At 43.2% G+C, this 21,865-nt stretch overlaps 1 protein-coding gene across 5 annotated transcripts in view; it reads right to left on the bottom strand.

Moving 5' to 3' along the window:
* Nucleotides 1-21,865, bottom strand: part of GSE1 (Gse1 coiled-coil protein) — a 303,643-nt gene that overhangs the window by 183,493 nt on the left and 98,285 nt on the right. For 3 of the 5 annotated variants that reach the window (XM_075282143.1, XM_075282144.1, XM_075282145.1), the window contains exon 2: nt 18,488-18,641. In XM_075282143.1, coding sequence (XP_075138244.1) covers nt 18,488-18,641 — 154 coding nt within the window. Of the gene's footprint in view, nt 1-10,978; nt 11,409-12,170; nt 12,198-18,487; nt 18,642-21,865 lie in introns of those variants that run through there. The other 2 variants (XM_075282151.1, XM_075282146.1) reach the window with 2 other exon arrangements.

Here is a 21,865-nt window from a genome sequence, read left to right as displayed (position 1 = left end):
GTCCCTGTATGTGACATCACTGTATGAATTTTCCTGACAAAATCATTATCCCTGTGTTTAAAGGAGACCAAAATAAAGGAACACTTTAAGTTCTGAACTTAGGCTGCATTCACACTACGGATACGCTGACTGATTTTGAACGTTAACGCACGTTCAGAATCAGCGTGTATAAAGCAGATTCCATTCATTTCAATGGGAGCCGGCATACGAGCACTCCCCATTGAAGTGAATGGGAAGCGCTTGCGTGTTCGGCTCGGAATGAGCCAAGCGCTTACGCCCTGTGAAGGGGCACATACACGAGCCGTACACGCGAGCGCTTCCCATTCACTTCAATGGGAGCGCTCGTAGAGAAAAAAAGCAGCCCATTCATTTCTATGGGGAGCGCTCGTATGCCGGCTCCCATTGAAATGGATTGGGATCTGCTTTATACGCGCTGATTCTGAACGTGTTTTAACGTTCAGAATCAGTCAGCGTATCCGTAGTGTGAATGCACCCTTACTGCTTAAAAAAGACCTTTCATGTCCTCATGCATGTGCGGTTTTATATACCGCTAGAAAGCTGACTCGTCCATAGCCCTGGGGGGGGCGTTCCTTATGACACTGAGATCTGAGGAACGCACCCCACCCTCATCCCCGGTACAAGTCTATGGACAAGTATTGTGAGGGGGCGTTCCCCACAGCCAAGCTGTTAACTGTTAGTAACGCCCTTCTGACAGTGGGGAGAGATTGGTGCCGAAACGAACGGCACTGATATCTTCAGCCCTGGGGCATGTAACGGGAAAGTAGACAGTGAGCTGAATTTATTGTCGGCTTTCTAACAGTATATAAAACCGCATGTGTCTGAGGACATGAAAGGTTCGCTTTAAAGAAGACTTTTCATGTTCTCTAAGATGCATGTTGAATATCTCTGAAAAGCTAGCAGTTTGCTGAATAGTCAAAGCTAATGCCACCAATACCTCTGAGCTCAGGGCATGTACCTGCAAAACTAAAAGTGTCAGCTTTGTAGAGGTATATGACATTATAAAGAGCATGAAAGGTTCTCTTTAATGGTGATCATGGTAGAGTGGTGCCCCATTACACGTTTTGCTGTGGAGCCCCAGGGTTACTTACTACACATAGTCTAGGTGGTGTACTGCTCAGGCTTCACATACACCTACTAGGCCAAGAGTATTACACATGGCAGGCTTCAATTTGCTGACTAAGATGACAATATTACACGACAGGCCTACTAACACCAGTTCAGTATCAATCATAATGGTCTTAGATACAGTGACTCAGTGGACAGTATCATACACATTAGGATTAATTACAATGGCTTTCCAGACAGGATCACACAATAGGATTAGATACTTTGAGTCTGCTGACCGTATCACACGCGACAGACTGAGATACACCAGGTATCGATTTTCAGCACCAATGCACCATTTATTTCCTTTGTAAGTGCTACAGTCCAGCTAGAAAATGCTTTGCACATAAACACCATTGTAGGTGTAAACTAGGCAAAGTAAAAAAAAAAAAAAAAAACATTTTTTTTTGCATTATGATGTGACTCCTGTCAGTGACAAGCCTTATGCGATCAGCGGGACAAACCCCTGCTCTACATAGAGTCAGTGAAAGACATTTCAGCAGATCTCAGTGTGTTCCAACACATCCCAGCCAGAGTTGTATATCTCTGATGCCTGGATAGCCCTAGAAGCTCTGTGCTCATAGTCTGACCTTTCACATTAACATACAGTTACATATACACATTGGAAGCTTTAGGATACGCCCCAACTCAAGCAATGTCCTGTATAGTTCAGTCCCAGATCACCAGACAGTTCCCTCAGAACTCCCCTTGACTGCACCTCCATCCATCTGCCTCCTACCCTTGCATGGAAATGCTGGCACTGCTTCTTTTACTACCATCACAGTAGTACCATCCACTAGGCCATCATTATTGCCATAGGGCTAGTTCTTTCTCCTTTTCACTTCAACAAGTAGTAATCTTCAAGGGGGTCATCCAACCTATAGAGATTATAGCTAGAATTAATCTCCATAAACGGAAGAGTCATTGGGGCACATTTATTAAGCTACTTGTTCCTTTTTTTTGGCATAAATTGCACCTTTTTGAGGTCTTTTTTTCTGCCCTGCGCATCACTTATGAAGCAGTTACGTCTTTTTCTTCTTCAAGATGTTATGCTGCTCTCGCAATTTTTGATTTTTGGTGAGGAAAGGGTATGGCCTAAATGGAGATCCTTTTCAAGCTGTTTTTATGATTATTTGCGCCTTTTTAAAAAGGGACGAAGAAGGTGCAAATGCACGCCAGTCCATGTGCAGCATAAAAGGGGCAAAGTGCACAAGGCCAAAAAAAAGCGCTTCTAAACTAACCCACACGTGCACAACAATTAACAAGGAGGTGCACTGGCATCATAAATAAGCACCACAGTAAAACTAGTCAAAGAAAAGGTGCACCTGTGAAAATTTATGGCCAAAAACGGATGATAAATAACCCCCATTGTGTATCTTGTATTACACTCCGGAGCGGCAATCACTATTCTGTTGGTGGAGTCTATATAATTTCCTGCATTACCCTTAGTTCACATCTGCGTTTGGTAGTCCGTTCAGGGAGTCCGCATGGGTACCCCCCAAATGGACTACCAAAAGCATTTGCAAGCGGTGTGCAGTGAAAGCACACAGACTCCATAAACTATAATGGGGTCCGTGTGCTCTCCACATGAATCATGTGGACAGGAAAGGAGATTGTGAAGTACATTCCTGTCTGCATGTTCCCTGCAGAGATCTCGCGGAAAGCACATGGACCCCATTATAGTTTATAGGGATCCGTGTGCTTTCACTGCACACCGCTTGCAAATGCGATCAGTAGTCTGTTCGGGGGGGTCCCCATGCGGACTCCCCCGAATGGATTAGCGACGCAGATCGAATGAGGCCTTACTGTGTCCACAAATCTGTTGCCACCAATAATAAGCAATAAAATCTTGACTACAGCTCTGGAATATAAGGGCTGTAGAGGCCAAACCACCGACAACTCGATTTTACCTTTACTAATGGCGATGATCAGCCAGAAGCAGTAAAGCTCCTCTAATTCATTAAAAGCCAGTGACTGAATTCCTATGAAAGTAAATATGTATGTAAATTATGCATTGAATTTATATACACAATTTGAATTATGTTCTTAAAAAAAATTCAATCAAGTCAGAGTTGGAAACTTTTTTCCGACCCTGACTCCACCCAAAATTGGTCCAGAAGCTGTCTCCACAGCCTTAGCCTGTAGCTTGTATGCAATTTATTTGCAAAGTGACTCAACTTTGTATGTAGATTATATTTATTAACTGTAAATGACTGTTCAGATGGAATTCTCACCTGTACTAGAAAAGGAATGCTATGATGCTTGGACAAGGCCCAGAGGAGTCCAGACTCATGGAGAGTTCTCACCTTGGATTTCATCAAGCCACCAGCTGATACCCCTACCATGACCATTATATTTCCTTGCAAGGTATCCTCCTTGCTGACAAGATCTACAAAATCTTTCTTACCTCTCAGGTCAATGTGCAATGTCTTTTTGTTCATCTCTGCCGAGTCGAGGATCATACATAGTGCAATTCATAAACCAAATTCTCCAAAGTTCTCCATCAGAGGAAACAGATCAGGAATTCATGATCGTGTGAAAATTTCAGGAAATGGTGGATGATTTTGCAAACTTCTTTCCCCCAAAAAAAGACAAGGAGTGGCAGCTTCAGGTGAGGGCAGAGTTTGGAATCCCAAGACAAACAGACTGGAAACTAGAAGTGACATGTCGACGAGCGGAGGTTAACCCATTCGATGGTCTGACAGCAAAACATCTGGAAGCGGTGACAAACATCGAAGGAGGAGAATATGGCCAGGGCCAAGATATGTAACACGAGAATTCATGGTAACAAATACAGTTTAGCAGCAGATACTACTACATGCCATTAAAGGGTTACAGTCCGCTACTTACATCACAGCCACACATGTACCTTCTCTAGCCAGGATATGTCCAGGGGCTTCTATGACACCATGGACTGAACTCAACACCATAAAAGAAAGAAATTGAACAAGTTTTCTTTTTTTAAAAAATATATACATACACAGTATAATATATATATATATATATATATATATATATATATATATATATATATATATATATATATACACACACACACACACACACACACACACACACACACACACAGTGTATACATATATAAAACTTGCCACACACTACAGGGGGGTTTTTTGGAAGGGGGGGAGGGGGGCAAGTTTTGTCTTTCCAGGTATAACTGGAAATGGTACTTAAATCAAATAGAATACCAACTGCGCCAAATCTGTAATGTGATAACTATACCTAATGCTGAGATGCATATTGACTCTCTAACTGAGCACTTCTGGAAGCAGCACACAAGTTTACTAGTCCTTTTGGACACAGCAGCATACAAGTATCAGACTGCTATATTTATAACATGTGGCTGTGACATTCAGTTCTAGTATTGGCTGGATTTACGTGACCCATTGCATTTTATTTATTTATTTATTTTTATGTAGATTGTGAGCCCCACATAGAGCTCACAATGTACATTTTTCCCTATCAGTATGTCTTTTTTTGGAATATGGGATGGAAATCCATGCAAACACGGGGAGAACATACAAACTCCTTGCAGATGGTTTTTTGCCCTTGGCGGGATTTGAACACCAGGACTCCAGCACTGCAAGGCTGCAGTGCTAACCACTGAGCCGCCGTGTGGCCCCGACCCATTGCATCTTTATCTCATAACTTTTATGTATTCGTATGCAGTTTCTTTGGGTCTTCTGAAACATTTGACTCGTGACCTTAAAAGGTTGTCCTGGGGAGGAGGGAGTTTGGTGACCTTACGGATAGGTAAGGAATTGCTTTTGTAATACATGGAGGTCACTGGTCACCCTGGGGAGGGCAGGATTTGATGCGCTAACCACCTCTGAGCTGCCAAATCCTCAACAAATCCTATTCAGTCAAAGCGATTTGGTGCAGGAAGGAGTTAACTCCCCTCTATTCTGTAGACTTGGCAAGTGCACACAGGTTCAGCTTATCCCACTCAGAAACACCTGCTAAGGTCACCCTGCCAAGGGCCAACTGACTAGCAGGGCTGCGGTGAGCAAGCAAACAAAAGCTTCCTCCAGCAAGAATGTGCCTGCCTGCGATGCAGAGGGAGCAGGTGAGAGGCAGCCGGCCTTGCTCTCTAAAAGAGAGTCGCTTTTATGGCTGCGAGGCGAAAGGCTTGCAGATTAACTCCTTCAGCACCTGTAAACAATGAACATGACATGCATAAAAATAGGAGAAAAATAACCGTACATCACCCCTATATTCATAAATGCGCTGTATGAGAGGGAGGGGGTGGATGAAAAAGAAAATCCATTATAAAATAAATCCATATAAAACGCTCAAAGATTTTTTTTGATGCAGCGGCTTTAAAAAAAAAAAAAACACAAAAAAAAACTACTGCCACCGACTGTGATAAAACCACATGCCTTATGCATTTACAGTGCAAACTATGCACCAGGCCTAGGGCTCATTCAGTTTAGTTGTTTATAAAAGAAAATGTAAAGGGAGTCTACACACATTGACTCCCAAAAGCGTACAATTATGACCAAAATTTATATTTCTGATTTACATCTGGCCAAAATTATCCAGCATAACCAATATGTTTTTGGCACACTAAAATCTGCCATCAGTCAGGCAATACCCAATCGTTGGCTGAAATGGCAGGAAACAACCACTTCCGCCAAAGAATATGTATCACGTATGGCCGGCATAGCAGCAAAATCACTGGTTGGCACTGCTGGTGATATAGCTTTTCTCTGTCACATCACTGTACACGTCTGGTGCCAACAAAACATCTCCAGTCCAGCACAATGTGCTTTTTGCAGGCAGTGAACCAGCAGGGGGCAGAAGGGAGAGCTGAGGTCCTGACACCTGCTGTCACTCCCATCCCAGCTGGAGAGAGGCAGGTTGTAGAGGATTGCTTTTGACTAGAAGGCCACTTTTGTAATTGCCTTGCATGGAGTACTACTTCTATACAGACACATTAGTAAACAGGTGGTAACAGAAAAATGTGGTGCATTAAAATGTCTTCAAAACGGCATTTTAAAAAAACCTGGATACCATTTTGGTGTAGTTTTTGGTTTAACAGGTGGAAAATCTATATTAATAAAGCAAACGTCTGTTTGTCTTTGCTTTATAGGCCTGAATCATTTGACCTTAAATTTGGCACATAGGTGAATCAGCTGTGCAGGAAGGTTTTAGTAAGGCCTCGTTCACATCTGCGTTGGTATTCCATTCAGCGGAGTCCGCATGGGAACACTCCCACCCGAACGGACTACCGAACGCACTTGCAAGCGGTGTGCAGTGAAAGCACACGGACCCCATAGACTATAATAGGGTCCGTGTGCTTGCTGCAAGATCTCCGCAGGGAACATGAGGACAGGAAAGTAGTTCACAATCTACTTTACTGTCTGCATGACTCGTGTGGAGATCTTGCGGCAAGCACACGGACCCCATAATAGTCTATGGGGTTAGTGTGCTTTCACTGGACACCCCTTGCAAATGAGTTTGGTTTTCCGTTCGGGGGGAGGGGGGGTGTCCCCATGCGGATTACCAAATGCAGATGTGAACCAAGGGTAAAAGTCCCAATCTTGCCACACGTTATCGGGCGGAGGAAGGAGTGCCATCACCAGTCACGGTTACAGTATCTCCATGTTCTGCCCATACACACAGGAACATGGTTGGCACTAGCATCTGATTTGACGCTTTTTATTTTTTATGTTTTTATCTGCTTGTAGCAGGTATGGCATTTTACTACATCATCCTACATGGGAAGGTTCAGTTGAGGGTCACATATTAAAGTTTTTAGACCTAACTTTTGAAGGGGGTGATAAATGCCATATCTTTCTAACTTCATTTTGGACCCACTAAGAAGTCTTGCAAACTAAAACAAAGTGCAATGGAAACATAAAGGCACTCTGGCCGTGAGGTTTTCATTTTAGGTTTTTGTGTGTTGGGACTCATCTTAGGGCATGGATTGGCCATGTAGGCAACCTTGGACAGAAAGCATTGATCGAACAGACAGACCAACACTTTAGACCTGGGCAGTGTGAACTACATTTTCTAGCGTTAAATAAATGTCTTTCACCAGTAAAATGAAAAGGAGAGAAAAAAATGGTATGAAAAACACACCTAAAATTGCATGCATTTTTTCCTATGCAGTTTTGAATTAGTTTTACCTGCTTTAAACTAGACCATCTGAATTTAGCCTAATAGTTTTTCTGAATTACATAAAATGACAGTTTTATGTTCCTGATCAATACTTATGTAATAAACTCTCTGAAAAAGGTGTTAATAGGTCCACACTACTCAGAATCCTCCCCTAGCAAGCCCTGCACACCATGCCCATTAATCCTCATCTATCTGCAGCACCCAGTGGAGCATTTAACCCTTTACATCGAGGCGTAGTTTCAGCCACTCCCGAGAGTTATCATCTGGTAAACCCTTCCCATTTTTAATCCCACCAGGGAGGAAAACAAGAGGCATTACAGTATTCAGCTGTATGAGAGCAGACCAGCATCACTGCTACTACAGCAAATAGGGCACAAAACATTCCTACGGCACAAAACATTCCTACAGCACCCTCCATTCAGAGCCCATGGAAAGCCTGGACATTACAGACCATCAAGATGCTACATCTAAAGTCTATGCCGTCTGCTCACCCTTACGCTGGCACTAGGCTGCCGCTGCTGCCTCTCACCCAGGTTTTAAGTGTATTTTTTTATGTGTAGAATAAACTCTGACTTTATTGCAGCAGTAAAACAAGCTTCTCTACTGCTTCTTATGTCTGTGATAAGAGAGGCGGCTACTGCCATATGGAGGAAAGGTGTGAGGTAACTGCAGCACATCTTTATAGGGAAAGGTCATCACTGAATGGGCACCAGGGCACAATGCCCAGCAGGTTTAAAGGGCTCATTCAGCCCTATGTAAATAAAGCTGAATCCTGGTATCATGAGACATTGTTATGGCCAGATGGCATGATCTCTTTTTGTTTGACAGGCCTGATAGAATACATTGGCAACAGACTATAGCTGACTTCAGTGCTGCTCTGTGTTAACATGTAGAATTGACCGCAGGGATGAGGTGGTTAACAAATAGCATGTATAGAAAAGGGATTACACTGTATAGAGCACAATACATAGGTTAAAACCAAGTGGAGTGTACCGGGAGGACATAGGATGTGAACACAGGCCAAGTGAAGGCCAGATTTAGAGTATAGTACAATTGTGCTCTTTCCATCTTCTCTCTATGTCCCTTATGCCCAAGGATAAGTATAACACACCAGGAGCGCTGCTAGTGTCCTAGCATGTCAGAAAGCAATATGCTTGTCTCCTGAAATGGCTGTCATGTAGTCACCTCTCTCACACCACCCACTAGAGACACAGCATGAAGACAGGCATAGTGCCAAAGCCACCGTCTCCAATGTAATTCATTGTGCCCTGCGGTGCTCCGTCTCAATAAGGTCTCAACACATTCCAAATATGAGGTAAAGAAAAGAGGATCAGGAGATAAAAAGGCAAAAAAAACAAAAAAAAACAAGAGAGGATGGCGAAAGAAGAGGAGAAGGAAAAAAAATAGAAATGGAAGAAGATGATGAAAATAATATAAGGAGAAAGCAAGAAAAAGAAAGGGAAAAAAAATAAGGAAGACAATGAGAGGAAGAAGGAGGATGCTCACACAAACATATACTGTAGTTCGCTATAACGTTGCTCTATCACGATAAATAGCACAGTTACAAACTCTCTACTTTGAGAACTATGATTTTCAGCCTCTGGATGTAAAAAAGAATGTTCCCATTTACTGACAGCAAGCAGAGTTCCTGAATATAGCAAAGACAGAAACAAAAGTCTATAGAAAATACTGCAGAACAGCTTCATTTACATCAAACTGGAAAACTCCTAAACATGCAAAAATATCATGACTAGTCTCTCCAGCTCAGGGAGGAATATGATCTTCAGCGTAACCCAATCACAACAGAGGAATAAACATACAGCAGCCTGGGCACAAGAGCTGACAGTCCAGTGCTAGTCTCAAGATACCAAATGAAGATGTACTTGGAGCTGACCCTGACTGACAGCACTGCAGGCAGCCAACCGGCTTAATGCAGTCTGAGAACACAAGAGTGTTTTGCTATTTTCCTCCAAGACACTTGTGATACTATATGAATTATATACATAGAAGTCTTCCCCAGAAGGAGCGGACAAGACATTTCACTCCAGCGATGACAAGCGAGCGATGCCATCTCCTGAGCTGGGAATTCAATTCTCTGCATGACAACCTCACAAGATGCACAGAGTGGATTAAAAGGGTTAGAAGCCTTCACAAATGGATGCACTTTCCAATATCCCAGCTTATCCTGTCTATCAGCTCAAAACCCGTCCTTTAAGCCCTATCTAACCTGAAGCCCCCCCTTCCCCCAAACATGCAACTTGTACAGGTACAAAACAGGTTTATACACTACAACTCCCAGAATTCATTGCAAATGATTTGTGAATCCCTTGTCACATCGCACACAGATGATATCTAAAGTGGATCTCCTTAATATCCCATACTGATCCTGAGTTACATCCTTTACTAAACTCTGGAGTGGTACTTACTATTCTGCTTGTGGAGTCACTCTGTACATACATCATATAACTTATCCTTTACTGGGCCTGAGATACAGCTGTTATACTCCAGAGCTGCAATCACTATTCTGCTTGTGGAGTCACTGACCCATATTTACTAATAGTGTTAGACTATATAAACTTTGATGCTGGATACTGAATGTTTAATTTGGCATATCTTACACTATTCAGACTGTGGCTACCTTTGAGCCACAACTTTACGACACAATTTTAGCGCAGCGTGTTTACTGTTGCAATTACAAGTAGACACTGGAGTAAAGCTGGTCCATATCATTACATATATTACTTATCCTAGTCTGATCCTTAGATACATCCTGTATTATATTCCAGAGCTGTACTCCCTATTTTGCTGGAGGAGTCACTGTGTATGTACATTTACATAACCTGTACTGATCCGGAGTTACATCTTGTATTCTAATTCAATGTTGGAGGATGGTTAGACAGCGGAATGGGGTTGCGGAGCTCCGTTGGTAAATGGATGTAGAGAGAAATATGTAGGGAAGAATATGGATGGATGTACGATGAGGAACAGAGATCATGATCTGAGACACAGAAGTGATAATATAGGAATATTGCGCACTACATTCCCCTCCGCAGGGAGATCCAGGGGGGAGCAGCCGGAGGAGTGGTGTGAAACACACAGACTGAGATGAATGGAGAACTTAATGGAGCAGTGAGACAGAGTAAGACATTAAATGGCACATTAATAAGATGGAAGGAGCCGGTGACAGAAGTGTGAAGGGAGCTGGAGACTGAGCAGATGCAGAGGTGACAAGGAGCTAATTATACAGAGCAGAGAGATGAGAGAGAGGGAGCGAGGCACAGACAAGGCAGATGACAGGAGTAGCCAGGGCGCAATGACCAGGAACCACACATGGAGACACCACTAATATGGGCTGATGCTGAGACAAGGAGGGGTCACACAACAGGGGGATGAGGCTGATAAGAACAGGCACAAGAAATCAGGAGGGAAGCAAAGAAGTAGAAGAAAAGAGGAACATTTCTAGAGACAGTGATGTGCAGACTGGGGAGAGACAGAGCTAGCTAGAATTGGTCTTACGGGGCAATCCTGATTTGGTTAGGGTGTTGACCTTAAATCCAGCAAAAATATTTAATTTCCTTGTAATGAATGTCCTGAAGGAAATGGCGGGGAGAAATTACTTCATTCATATTTCCCCCCTCTTTAAAGTCCCTCCCTCCAGTTCTTCCCCTCTTCATTATCATCACTTATAGGACCTCCCCTTTTCACGACTCACCCAAACGGGGCATCACCCATGCTCTGTTGTAGCCCTCCATGGATAAGAAATGGTATTACAAGGGTGCAGATGACGACAGGCGAAACTCACAAACTTCGGCTCCTCATCCCTTGCTGCGTCTACACAAATACATGAAGCATCTCCCTCCTAGATCTCCCCCCTTCTTCCAAGGCCGGATTCCGACTCTGAGCCACTTCCTGACCGCCTGTCTGTCTGGCGCAGCTCCTGACTCACAGCAACGACTAATTTATTGACTGCAAATTAGGACCATTTTCCCTCTTAGAGCCAAAAGAGGAGGGGAGGGAATGGAAGCTCATCTCGCAATGCCAGCTGAAGCCTCAGCCCTACTTAACCTCTCCAGCTCTGCAATAGTAAAAGACAACATTTATGTACTGGGCTCATACCTGCGCAAAGCAAGAGCATCTCTATAGCGAAGCTTTGTTCAAATTGTACATAAAGGGGATCTCAATACTGGTAAAATAGCTAGTCCCTTATTATCATACCCGCCATATCATATCTAGTTCTTATAAAGCAGCCAGCAGTGTAAAGAATGGAGGTTGTCATGCTCATTGCTATGGCTACGTCCAAGGCCATATATATGAATACATATAAATACAATGCATCCACTAAAGATTTACAGTACACAGTTGTGGTTACATGGCGAGGTAAATGCTTGCATTCCCCTTCAAATAACAATTCTGAGGCATTTAACTAGCCATGTATCCTGAATTGAGTGTTGATGCAGCTAAAACTGGATCAAAACGGCAATGGAGAAAAAACACTTGGAGTTTTGATGCTTTCTTTGCTACAATTTCCTACTTTTACAAGTGAAATGTTAAATAAATGCAGTTCTTCTGTAAAAATTAAGAAACTGCACAAAAAAAAAAAAAAAAAAAAGTAACCAAGCTGCATGCCATTTTTCTAATACAGTTTTATCTGCATCATGTGAATGCAACCTTACAATTCCCTCCAGTCAAAGGGATGTTCCTACACAGGCTGACATGGTCAAAACTGACTGGACAGTGTCAGAGAATGCAGGAACACAGTAACACCCAGATGTCAATTTATTCCTGATTCTGTCATATGTAGGCTGCCAGGGGCATCCTCTCACCTCTAAGCTTTACACAAACCACCAAGCACAGTAACAAAAACTGGCGGATGGCCACAGGCAGAAGGATGAAAAGAAGCTCACCTGACCTCTGCTGAGGAACAGGGACGAACACCTGTCCTGCCCCGGGGCTCTACAACAACAGGTGAAGTCAGTCCCGTCTCAACCTACAGCAGTGAAAACACCAATTTTATACACATACGTAAGCTCTACATGCTGGATGCTGCAATGAGGTCCTCACCAACAGAAGGATAGTGAATGAAGAATGATAGGGAACGACATGTCTTACACACATTAGGCAGCTATAAACCTGTCAGTCAGTAGTAACAGCAGAAGATCCACAGTATTGGTGCTCCTATAGTAGAGAACATAGAGTGACTGTTCTTATAGTAAGGGTCCTAAAAAGTTCCATTATATAACAATTCTAACAGTAGAGGGCTCTACAGTGCGAATGCTCCATAGTATGACTGCTCTTACAGTAGATGGATCCATAGTATGACTGCTCTTACAGTAGATGGCTCTATAGTATGACTGCTCTTACAGTAGATGGCTCTATTGTATGACAGCTCTTACATTAGATGGCTCCATAGTATGACAGCTCTTACAGTAGATGGATCCATAGTATGACTGCTCTTGCAGTAGATGGCTCTATAGTATCACTGCTCTTACAGTAGATGGCTCTATAGCAGTCTTTCTCAAAGTGGGCAATAACGCCCCCTTGTGGGCGCTGGAGGCCTATAGGGGGGCAGTAAAGGGCACAGAGAAGATTGGGGGGCGTTTAAGCGGTTTAGGGGGGCGATGGCTAATTTAAAGGGGTTGTCCCATCACAAGGATCCTATCTATACTGCTTGTTAATGTGAATGTAAGACTTTTCCTAAATACATTGCTTCAGCAAAACTGCTTTGTTTGTCCACTATCTTACTTTATTCACTTCATTATGGACACTAGCACCTGGCCCCCTGCTCATTGCTGAGGGAGCCACATGACGTAGCTCCCTGCTGTGTGGGGGGAGAGAGGGGGGGGGGGCTAAGTGTACGGAGCCAGCCTGTGTCTGCACCACACATACACATCACATACATATCACCTAGCTCCCTGCTGTGAGATAGAGGGGTGGGGGTGGAATAAGTGCTGCTTTCTTATATAAAGCAGTCTAAAGCCTACTGGGATAAAGGACCTGGTCTCTCTGTTCACTAGGATAAAGCTTTATTATATAGAGCAGGCTGCTAGTGGGCAGAGGAGCCAGGTCCTTTAGGAAACTCCGTACAAGGTAAATCCAAGTCTACAGGACCTTTTGATAACATCACAGGCCCTTCAGTCATCCCATAGGATCACGCTATGTGGTGGGTGGAGCTACACACTAATTTTGGGGCGGGGCTAATTGACACGAGCAAACAGGAAGAAAGAAGATTTTTAGGCAGCTTAGAAGGCAGATCAAGCTTCATGAGGCTACCCCTTTAAAATTGTTTTTTGGCTTTTAACACAAACTTTACCGCTCGTTTACGCTTAACGCGCGTTTCCTCGTGTAACGCCATCTAGGGGACTAGACAGTTACTATTTCCTGTCCAAAAGTTGTCAAACTGTACCATAGATGCCGGTAAGCTCCAATGTGAAGCGAGAAGTTTCTAGTCCATTCTCGAAAGTACTAGGCCTGCCCGCTGCCTCATATAAAAGTGCACGCGCCATCATGTCACAGCCAGTCATGTCATTCGACGATATTACGAAAACAAGTGAATTTAGCCGCTAAAAAAATTGGGGGGGGGGGGGGGGCGCTAGAAAATAATTAATTCTCGAAGTGGGCGGTAGACAAAACAAGTTTGAGAACCTCTGCTCTATAGTATGACTGCTCTTTCAGTAGATGGCTCTATAGTATGACTGCTCTTACAGTAGATGGCTCTATAGTATGACTGCTCTTACAGTAGATGGCTCTATAGTATGACTGCTCTTTCAGTAGATGGCTCTATAGTATGACAGCTCTTACAGTAGATGGATCCATAGTATGACTGCTCTTACATTAGATGGCTCTAAAGTATGACTGCTCTTGCAGTAGATGGCTCCATAGTATGACTGCTCTTACAGTAGATGGCTCCATAGTATGACTGCTCTTACAGTAGATGGATCCATAGTATGACAGCTCTTACATTAGATGGCTCCATAGTATGACTGCTCTTATAGTAGATGGATCCATAGTATGACTGCTCTTACAGTAGATGGCTCCATAGTATGACTGCTCTTATAGTAGATGGATCCATAGTATGACTGCTCTTACAGTAGATGAATCCATAGTATGACTGCTCTTACAGTAGCTGGCTCTATAGTATGCCTGCTCTTACAGTAGATGGATCCATAGTATGACTGCTCTTACAGTAGATGGATCCATAGTATGACTGCTCTTACAGTAGATGGCTCTATAGTATGACTGCTCTTGCAGTAGATGGCTCCATAGTATGACTGCTCTTACAGTAGATGGATCCATAGTATGACAGCTCTTACAGTAGATGGATCCATAGTATGACTGCTCTTACAGTAGATGGCTCTATAGTATGACTGCTCTTACAGTAGATGGCTCTATAGTATGCCTGCTCTTACAGTAGATGGATCCATAGTATGACTGCTCTTACAGTAGATGGCTCCATAGTATGACTGCTCTTACAGTAGATGGATCCATAGTATGACAGCTCTTACATTAGATGGCTCCATAGTATGACTGCTCTTATAGTAGATAGATCCATAGTATGACTGCTCTTACAGTAGATGGCTCCATAGTATGACTGCTCTTATAGTAGATGGATCCATAGTATGACTGCTCTTACAGTAGATGAATCCATAGTATGACTGCTCTTACAGTAGCTGGCTCTATAGTATGCCTGCTCTTACAGTAGATGGATCCATAGTATGACTGCTCTTACAGTAGATGGCTCTATAGTATGACTGCTCTTACAGTAGATGGCTCTATAGTATGACTGCTCTTGCAGTAGATGGCTCTATAGTATCACTGCTCTTACAGTAGATGGCTCTATAGTATGACTGCTCTTTCAGTAGATGGCTCTATAGTATGACAGCTCTTACAGTAGATGGATCCATAGTATGACTGCTCTTACAGTAGATGGATCCATAGTATGACTGCTCTTACAGTAGATGGATCCATAGTATGACTGCTCTTACAGTAGATGGCTCCATAGTATGACTGCTCTTACAGTAGATGGCTCCATAGTATGACTGCTCTTACAGTAGATGGATCCATAGTATGACTGCTCTTACAGTAGATGGATCCATAGTATGACAGCTCTTACAGTAGATGGATCCATAGTATGACTGCTCTTACAGTAGATGGCTCTATAGTATGACTGCTCTTACAGTAGATGGCTCTATAGTATGCCTGCTCTTACAGTAGATGGATCCATAGTATGACTGCTCTTACAGTAGATGGCTCCATAGTATGACTGCTCTTACAGTAGATGGATCCATAGTATGACAGCTCTTACATTAGATGGCTCCATAGTATGACTGCTCTTATAGTAGATAGATCCATAGTATGACTGCTCTTACAGTAGATGGCTCCATAGTATGACTGCTCTTATAGTAGATGGATCCATAGTATGACTGCTCTTACAGTAGATGAATCCATAGTATGACTGCTCTTACAGTAGCTGGCTCTATAGTATGCCTGCTCTTACAGTAGATGGATCCATAGTATGACTGCTCTTACAGTAGATGGATCCATAGTATGACTGCTCTTACAGTAGATGGATCCATAGTATGACTGCTCTTGCAGTAGATGGCTCTATAGTATCACTGCTCTTACAGTAGATGGCTCTATAGTATGACTGCTCTTTCAGTAGATGGCTCTATAGTATGACAGCTCTTACAGTAGATGGATCCATAGTATGACTGCTCTTACAGTAGATGGATCCATAGTATGACTGCTCTTACAGTAGATGGATCCATAGTATGACTGCTCTTACAGTAGATGGCTCCATAGTATGACTGCTCTTACAGTAGATGGCTCCATAGTATGACTGCTCTTACAGTAGATGGATCCATAGTATGACAGCTCTTACAGTAGATGGATCCATAGTATGACTGCTCTTACAGTAGATGGCTCCATAGTATGACTGCTCTTACAGTAGATGGATCCATAGTATGACAGCTCTTACATTAGATGGCTCCATAGTATGACTGCTCTTACAGTAGATGGATCCATAGTATGACTGCTCTTACAGTAGATGGCTCTATAGTATGACTGCTCTTACAGTAGATGGATCCATAGTATGACTGCTCTTACAGTAGATGGCTCTATAGTATGCCTGCTCTTACAGTAGATGGATCCATAGTATGACTGTTCTTACAGTAGATGGATCCATAGTATGACTGCTCTTACAGTAGATGGCTCTATAGTATGCCTGCTCTTACAGTAGATGGATCCATAGTATGACTGCTCTTACAGTAGATGAATCCATAGTATGACTGCTCTTACAGTAGCTGGCTCTATAGTATGCCTGCTCTTACAGTAGATGGCTCTATAGTATGACTGCTCTTACAGTAGATGGATCCATAGTATGACTGCTCTTACAGTAGATGGCTCTATAGTATGCCTGCTCTTACAGTAGATGGATCCATAGTATGACTGCTCTTACAGTAGATGGATCCATAGTATGACAGCTCTTGCAGTAGATGGCTCTATAGTATGACTGCTCTTACAGTAGATGGATCCATAGTATGACTGCTCTTACAGTAGATGGATCCATAGTATGACTGCTCTTACAGTAGATGGATCCATAGTATGACTGCTCTTACAGTAGATGGCTCTATAGTATGCCTGCTCTTACAGTAGATGGATCCATAGTATGACTGCTCTTACAGTAGATGAATCCATAGTATGACTGCTCTTACAGTAGCTGGCTCTATAGTATGCCTGCTCTTACAGTAGATGGCTCTATAGTATGACTGCTCTTACAGTAGATGGATCCATAGTATGACTGCTCTTACAGTAGATGGCTCTATAGTATGCCTGCTCTTACAGTAGATGGATCCATAGTATGACTGCTCTTACAGTAGATGGATCCATAGTATGACTGCTCTTACAGTAGATGGCTCTATAGTATGACTGCTCTTACAGTAGATGGCTCTATAGTATGACTGCTCTTACAGTAGATGGATCCATAGTATGACTGCTCTTACAGTAGATGGCTCTATAGTATGACTGCTCTTACAGTAGATGGATCCATAGTATGACTGCTCTTACAGTAGATGGATCCATAGTATGACAGCTCTTGCAGTAGATGGCTCTATAGTATAACTGCTCTTACAGTAGATGGATCCATAGTATGACTGCTCTTACAGTAGATGGATCCATAGTATGACTGCTCTTACAGTAGATGGATCTATAATGTGGGGGTTCCTGGGTGTAACTGATTTTATGTGGAGGCCAGGGCTATATCATGTGATTGCTCTTACAGTACAGGGTTCTATGGTGTAACTGCTTTTACATAGAGGCCAGGGCTATATAATGTGACTGCTCTTATAGTAAAAAGCACCACAGTGTGACTGATTTTACAGGACTCTAATGTGACTGCTTATAGAGGGCACTCCATAGTGTGACTGGTATCAGTATGAATTAAAAAATTTTCTCATCTGTAACAACAGATCTATAACAGGGAAATGGTGAGTGATGAGCCCCAAAAAGAGATTATTAGTGTACCCACAATTCACAGGTGAGAGTTCCCGTCTCTGTAGGCGCTGTCCAGGGTGCTCACAGGTCAGGATTGTAGATTTCCAAATGCTGAACCAGTGAAACAGCAGCAATATCTGTACAAGTCACACTTTCACTATTGATCTGCACATATTTGTATAATGAGGCCCCCATTGATATCTATTGTCCCAGCACCCTTCATTGCTGGTTCATAGATGGTTACAACTCCAAAACAGGCAGGAGAAATTACTGGTTCCAAGAAAGGCAATACACAATCATAAGAACTTCACCATTAAAATTGCATTAAAATCTAGCAATATAAAACCCAGAACAGAGGGAAGAAACACCCTACAATACCCAGGTGAATAAGTATTCACGTACCTCTGCTTCTGCTTTCCTAATATACCTTTTATTACTGCGGGAAGCATTCTATCTGCCTGTATATGCGTCAAATGGTAAAGCATTATTCACAGAAGGGGTTAACTGATGACAGTGTTATACTGTGGTGGGAAAGGAACTGCACAGTGATCTGATCTGCTGAACACAGAATAGATATTGAACTAGTGCAGCATAACAGCATCCTACTGTGACACGTCAGGAAATTTAGGAATCCCCCACAGGGTTCAGTGTCTTACATGATATATCACAACTTATCACATTACAGTTGTTAGTACATCTGGATATAAATTATCATGCAAACAGCGCCACCTACTTGAAGTGAGTGGTTCTGCACGCTCCACATCAGAGCAGGATTCTTTGCTGGATGGAAGAATAGAGGGGTCTTTTCCCGTTTTGGGTTTCTGTTCAAGTTCGGACACCTTGGAGGCTGTGCTGCTGGGTCCAGGAATGCGCGAGGCTGTGCTACACTAAGGGAAACCAGAAAAACAAAAGAATATTACAATCTACATTATCAGAATAAGACTGGGCTACACAATCTACATAAACCCAAAAAAGAAAGGGTGAGACTGCTAAGCACACAAAACTGTAAGCACTGAGCCACCATAACTGATAACAAAAGTGACCAGAAGCGTCATAAAGGTCAGATTATATTTTTTGATCATTTTATTAAGATGTGCCGTCTCTTTCCCCTCCTATGTATACAGTGTTATCTGCCATATTCAAATCTAGAATTTACATTGTTTAGGAATTTCCTCTTATATCCTTTATAGAGATGATTACTATAATACTGTCCCCTTTTGAGCAAGAATACAACTACCATAATACTGACACCTATGTACAAGATTATAATTAATACAAATCAGTCTACCAGGTACAACAACTTTAATATTGCTCTATGTACAAAAATATAAATACTGTAAACTCTGCTCTGTATATATATAGGAAGATAACTAAGGGCTAGTTCACACGTGAGTATAAGGGGAGGTTTTTGACAGCGGATTTCGCGTCCAAAACCTCCCCTTATAATGGTGGTCTATGGAGACCGCCGGGCTTCTGTTCTCCGTTAGCGGCGAGCTGCTGCTAGCGGAGAAAAGAAAGGACATGTCCTTTCTTCAGGCGGAAGCCGCGCAGGCTCAGCCGCGCGGCTTCCGCCCCCGGCAGCTCCCTCCTATGTTGGCTCATTCATTTGAGCCGACAGCAGAGGGTTAAGCCGCGACAGCGATGGTCGCGGCGGGCGGGTTTTGACAAGCCGCGTCTCTCTCTGTGTCAAAACCCGTGCGGGCAGTTCACGTGTGAACTAGCCCTAATGTAGCACTGCTTCCCATGTACAATAATACACGCTGCTGGATCCATAGTTATAAAATTATAACTACAATAATATTTCCCCCCACATACATGAATATAACTACAGTATAATTCTGCAATCTATGTGTAAGAATTACAAGACTTTAAAAGGTAGCACATTGTCAAAATACCCCCCAAAACCCAGATTAGTTTAAATTAGGGACCATTAATAAGAATATCTCTTTCATGTCATAATACGCAAGGAGATTTTTTAAAGGGATTCTACCACTAAAAACACATTTTTTTTCTAGTTACCACGTCGGAATAGCCTTTGAAAAGGCTATTCGTCTCTTACCTGTGGAAGTGCTCTCCGCCGCGCCGTTCGTTCAAAATACCGGTTTGTACCGGTATGCTAATTAGTTCTCTCGCAGCGATGGGGGCGTCCCCATTGCAGCTCGAAAACCGACCGCAGCGCCGCCTCTCTGGTCTTCGGTGTCCTCCCCTTGCTTCTTCAGCGTACTGTCGGACGCCTGCGCAGTACGCTCTGTTCGGCGAAGATTGCCGAACGTACTGCGCATGCGCGAAATTGCGGTCCCAGCCATAGTGCGGGCACCGCAATTTCACACATGCGCAGTACGTTCGGCAATCTTCGCCGAACAGAGCATACTGCGCAGGCGTCCGACAGACGCTGAAGAAGCAAGGGGAGGATACAGAAGACCAGAGAGGCGGCGCTGCGGTCTGTTTTCGAGCTGCAATGGGGACGCCCCCATCGCTGCTCCTGCGATGGGGACGCCCCCATCGCTGCGAGAGAACTAATTAGCATACCGGTACAAACCGGTATTTTGAACGAACGGCGCGTCGGAGAGCACTTCCACAGGTAAGAGACGAATAGCCTTTTTAAAGGCTATTCCGACGTGGTAACTAGAAAAAAAATGTGTTTTAGTGGTAGAATCCCTTTAAAATATCTGCAAATCATTAAGTGCAACGAAAGTGTGACCAGAGTCTTCAAGTGCTTTGGCTCTCCTCTTTAATAGCTGCTCAACACTGCCCCCTTAGCCATGATTGATTTGTACAGTCTCTGGATGTGTCAGGGCTGTTTGCAGGCAAACCTTGCACGTGCGGGCCCACCCCAATTGCACATATGGCTAATTTTCATATGCACAAAATATTGTTTTGCTACATTTCTTCATCACTTTGCGACAACAAAAAGTATTTTTATGATCCTATTAATAACCCCTAAATATGACCGTTCTTGTAAATGAAGACTCTCTCCTGAAAAAAACCTCCCTTTAATTACTATATTACCGCTTCCTATGTACAGCAATATAACCACCAGGGCCAGCGTCAGCTTAACCGGGCAAATGCCGGGGCTCCAAGCTCCTGAGGGGTCCCACTGGGCTGCCTGCGGCTGTTTTTTTTTTTTTTTTTTTTTTTTTTTTTTTTTTTTTTTTTTTGGGGGGGGGGGGGGGGTTGTTCTGCCGTAACCTCAGGAGATATCATGGGCCCTATTTATTTACTTACTGATTCCCACTGCAGGAGGGGGATCGCCAGATGGTTTGGTTCAGACCAAGTAGGTTCAAACCAAAACTGCTATATCATACTCAGGGGTCTCTTCAGACACTGAACTATGATGATTGGAGGCCCAGGGGAGGTAAGCAAACATAATAAACTGTGTTACTTATCGCTCCTGCACTCTAGTACGTACTAACTTCAGCCGTCTTCAATACCTTCGTGTGGGTAAGGCCGGCGTCACGACGCTTAATGACACTAGTGTAACCGACGTCTCTGACGTCATCGAGGAGTGCAAAGACTGAGCAGGGAGAGGTGCCAGATCCCAGGAGAGGTAAGTAACGTTTTTGGTTTTGTTTTTTTTTAAGTTTGTCACCTCCCCTGGGCCTTTGATTATACTCAGGGGGGTATAATAAAATAGTTTCTTAGTCGTGAACCCCAAAAATTTAAGGTTCTGCCAAATCCAAAATTTTTCAAATATTTGCAAGGACCACCCCAGGGGACACTATGGGATAATACTGTGTGGAGGAGCCACTATGGGACTTTATGTCACATAGAGGAGAAGTAATGGGACTTTATGCCACAAGAAGGAGCCGCTGTGGGACTTTATGCTGCATGGAGGGGCCGCTGTGGGACATTATAGTGTGTTTAAATGGGACAGTATACTGTATGGAGGCCAGGAAAGGGTGTGCTATGCCTTGGGGGGGGGATCCAAGTCAAAAATATGATATGGGGCCTATTCTTTGCTAGTTACATCCCTGTATATATTTATTATACCCTGTCTATGAACATATTTATATATATGTATGTATGTATGTATCTATCTTTAAGGGCCAACTCAGTTTCTGCATTGAGCATTAATACAGATGAAAACATTCAATGCACTTGCAACAGAATC

This window comes from Leptodactylus fuscus, chromosome 7 (assembly GCF_031893055.1).
Source record: "Leptodactylus fuscus isolate aLepFus1 chromosome 7, aLepFus1.hap2, whole genome shotgun sequence".
NCBI lineage: Eukaryota > Metazoa > Chordata > Amphibia > Anura > Leptodactylidae > Leptodactylus > Leptodactylus fuscus.
Note: the sequence above shows the minus strand (reverse complement) of the source record. Positions and strands in the feature narration are given on the sequence as shown.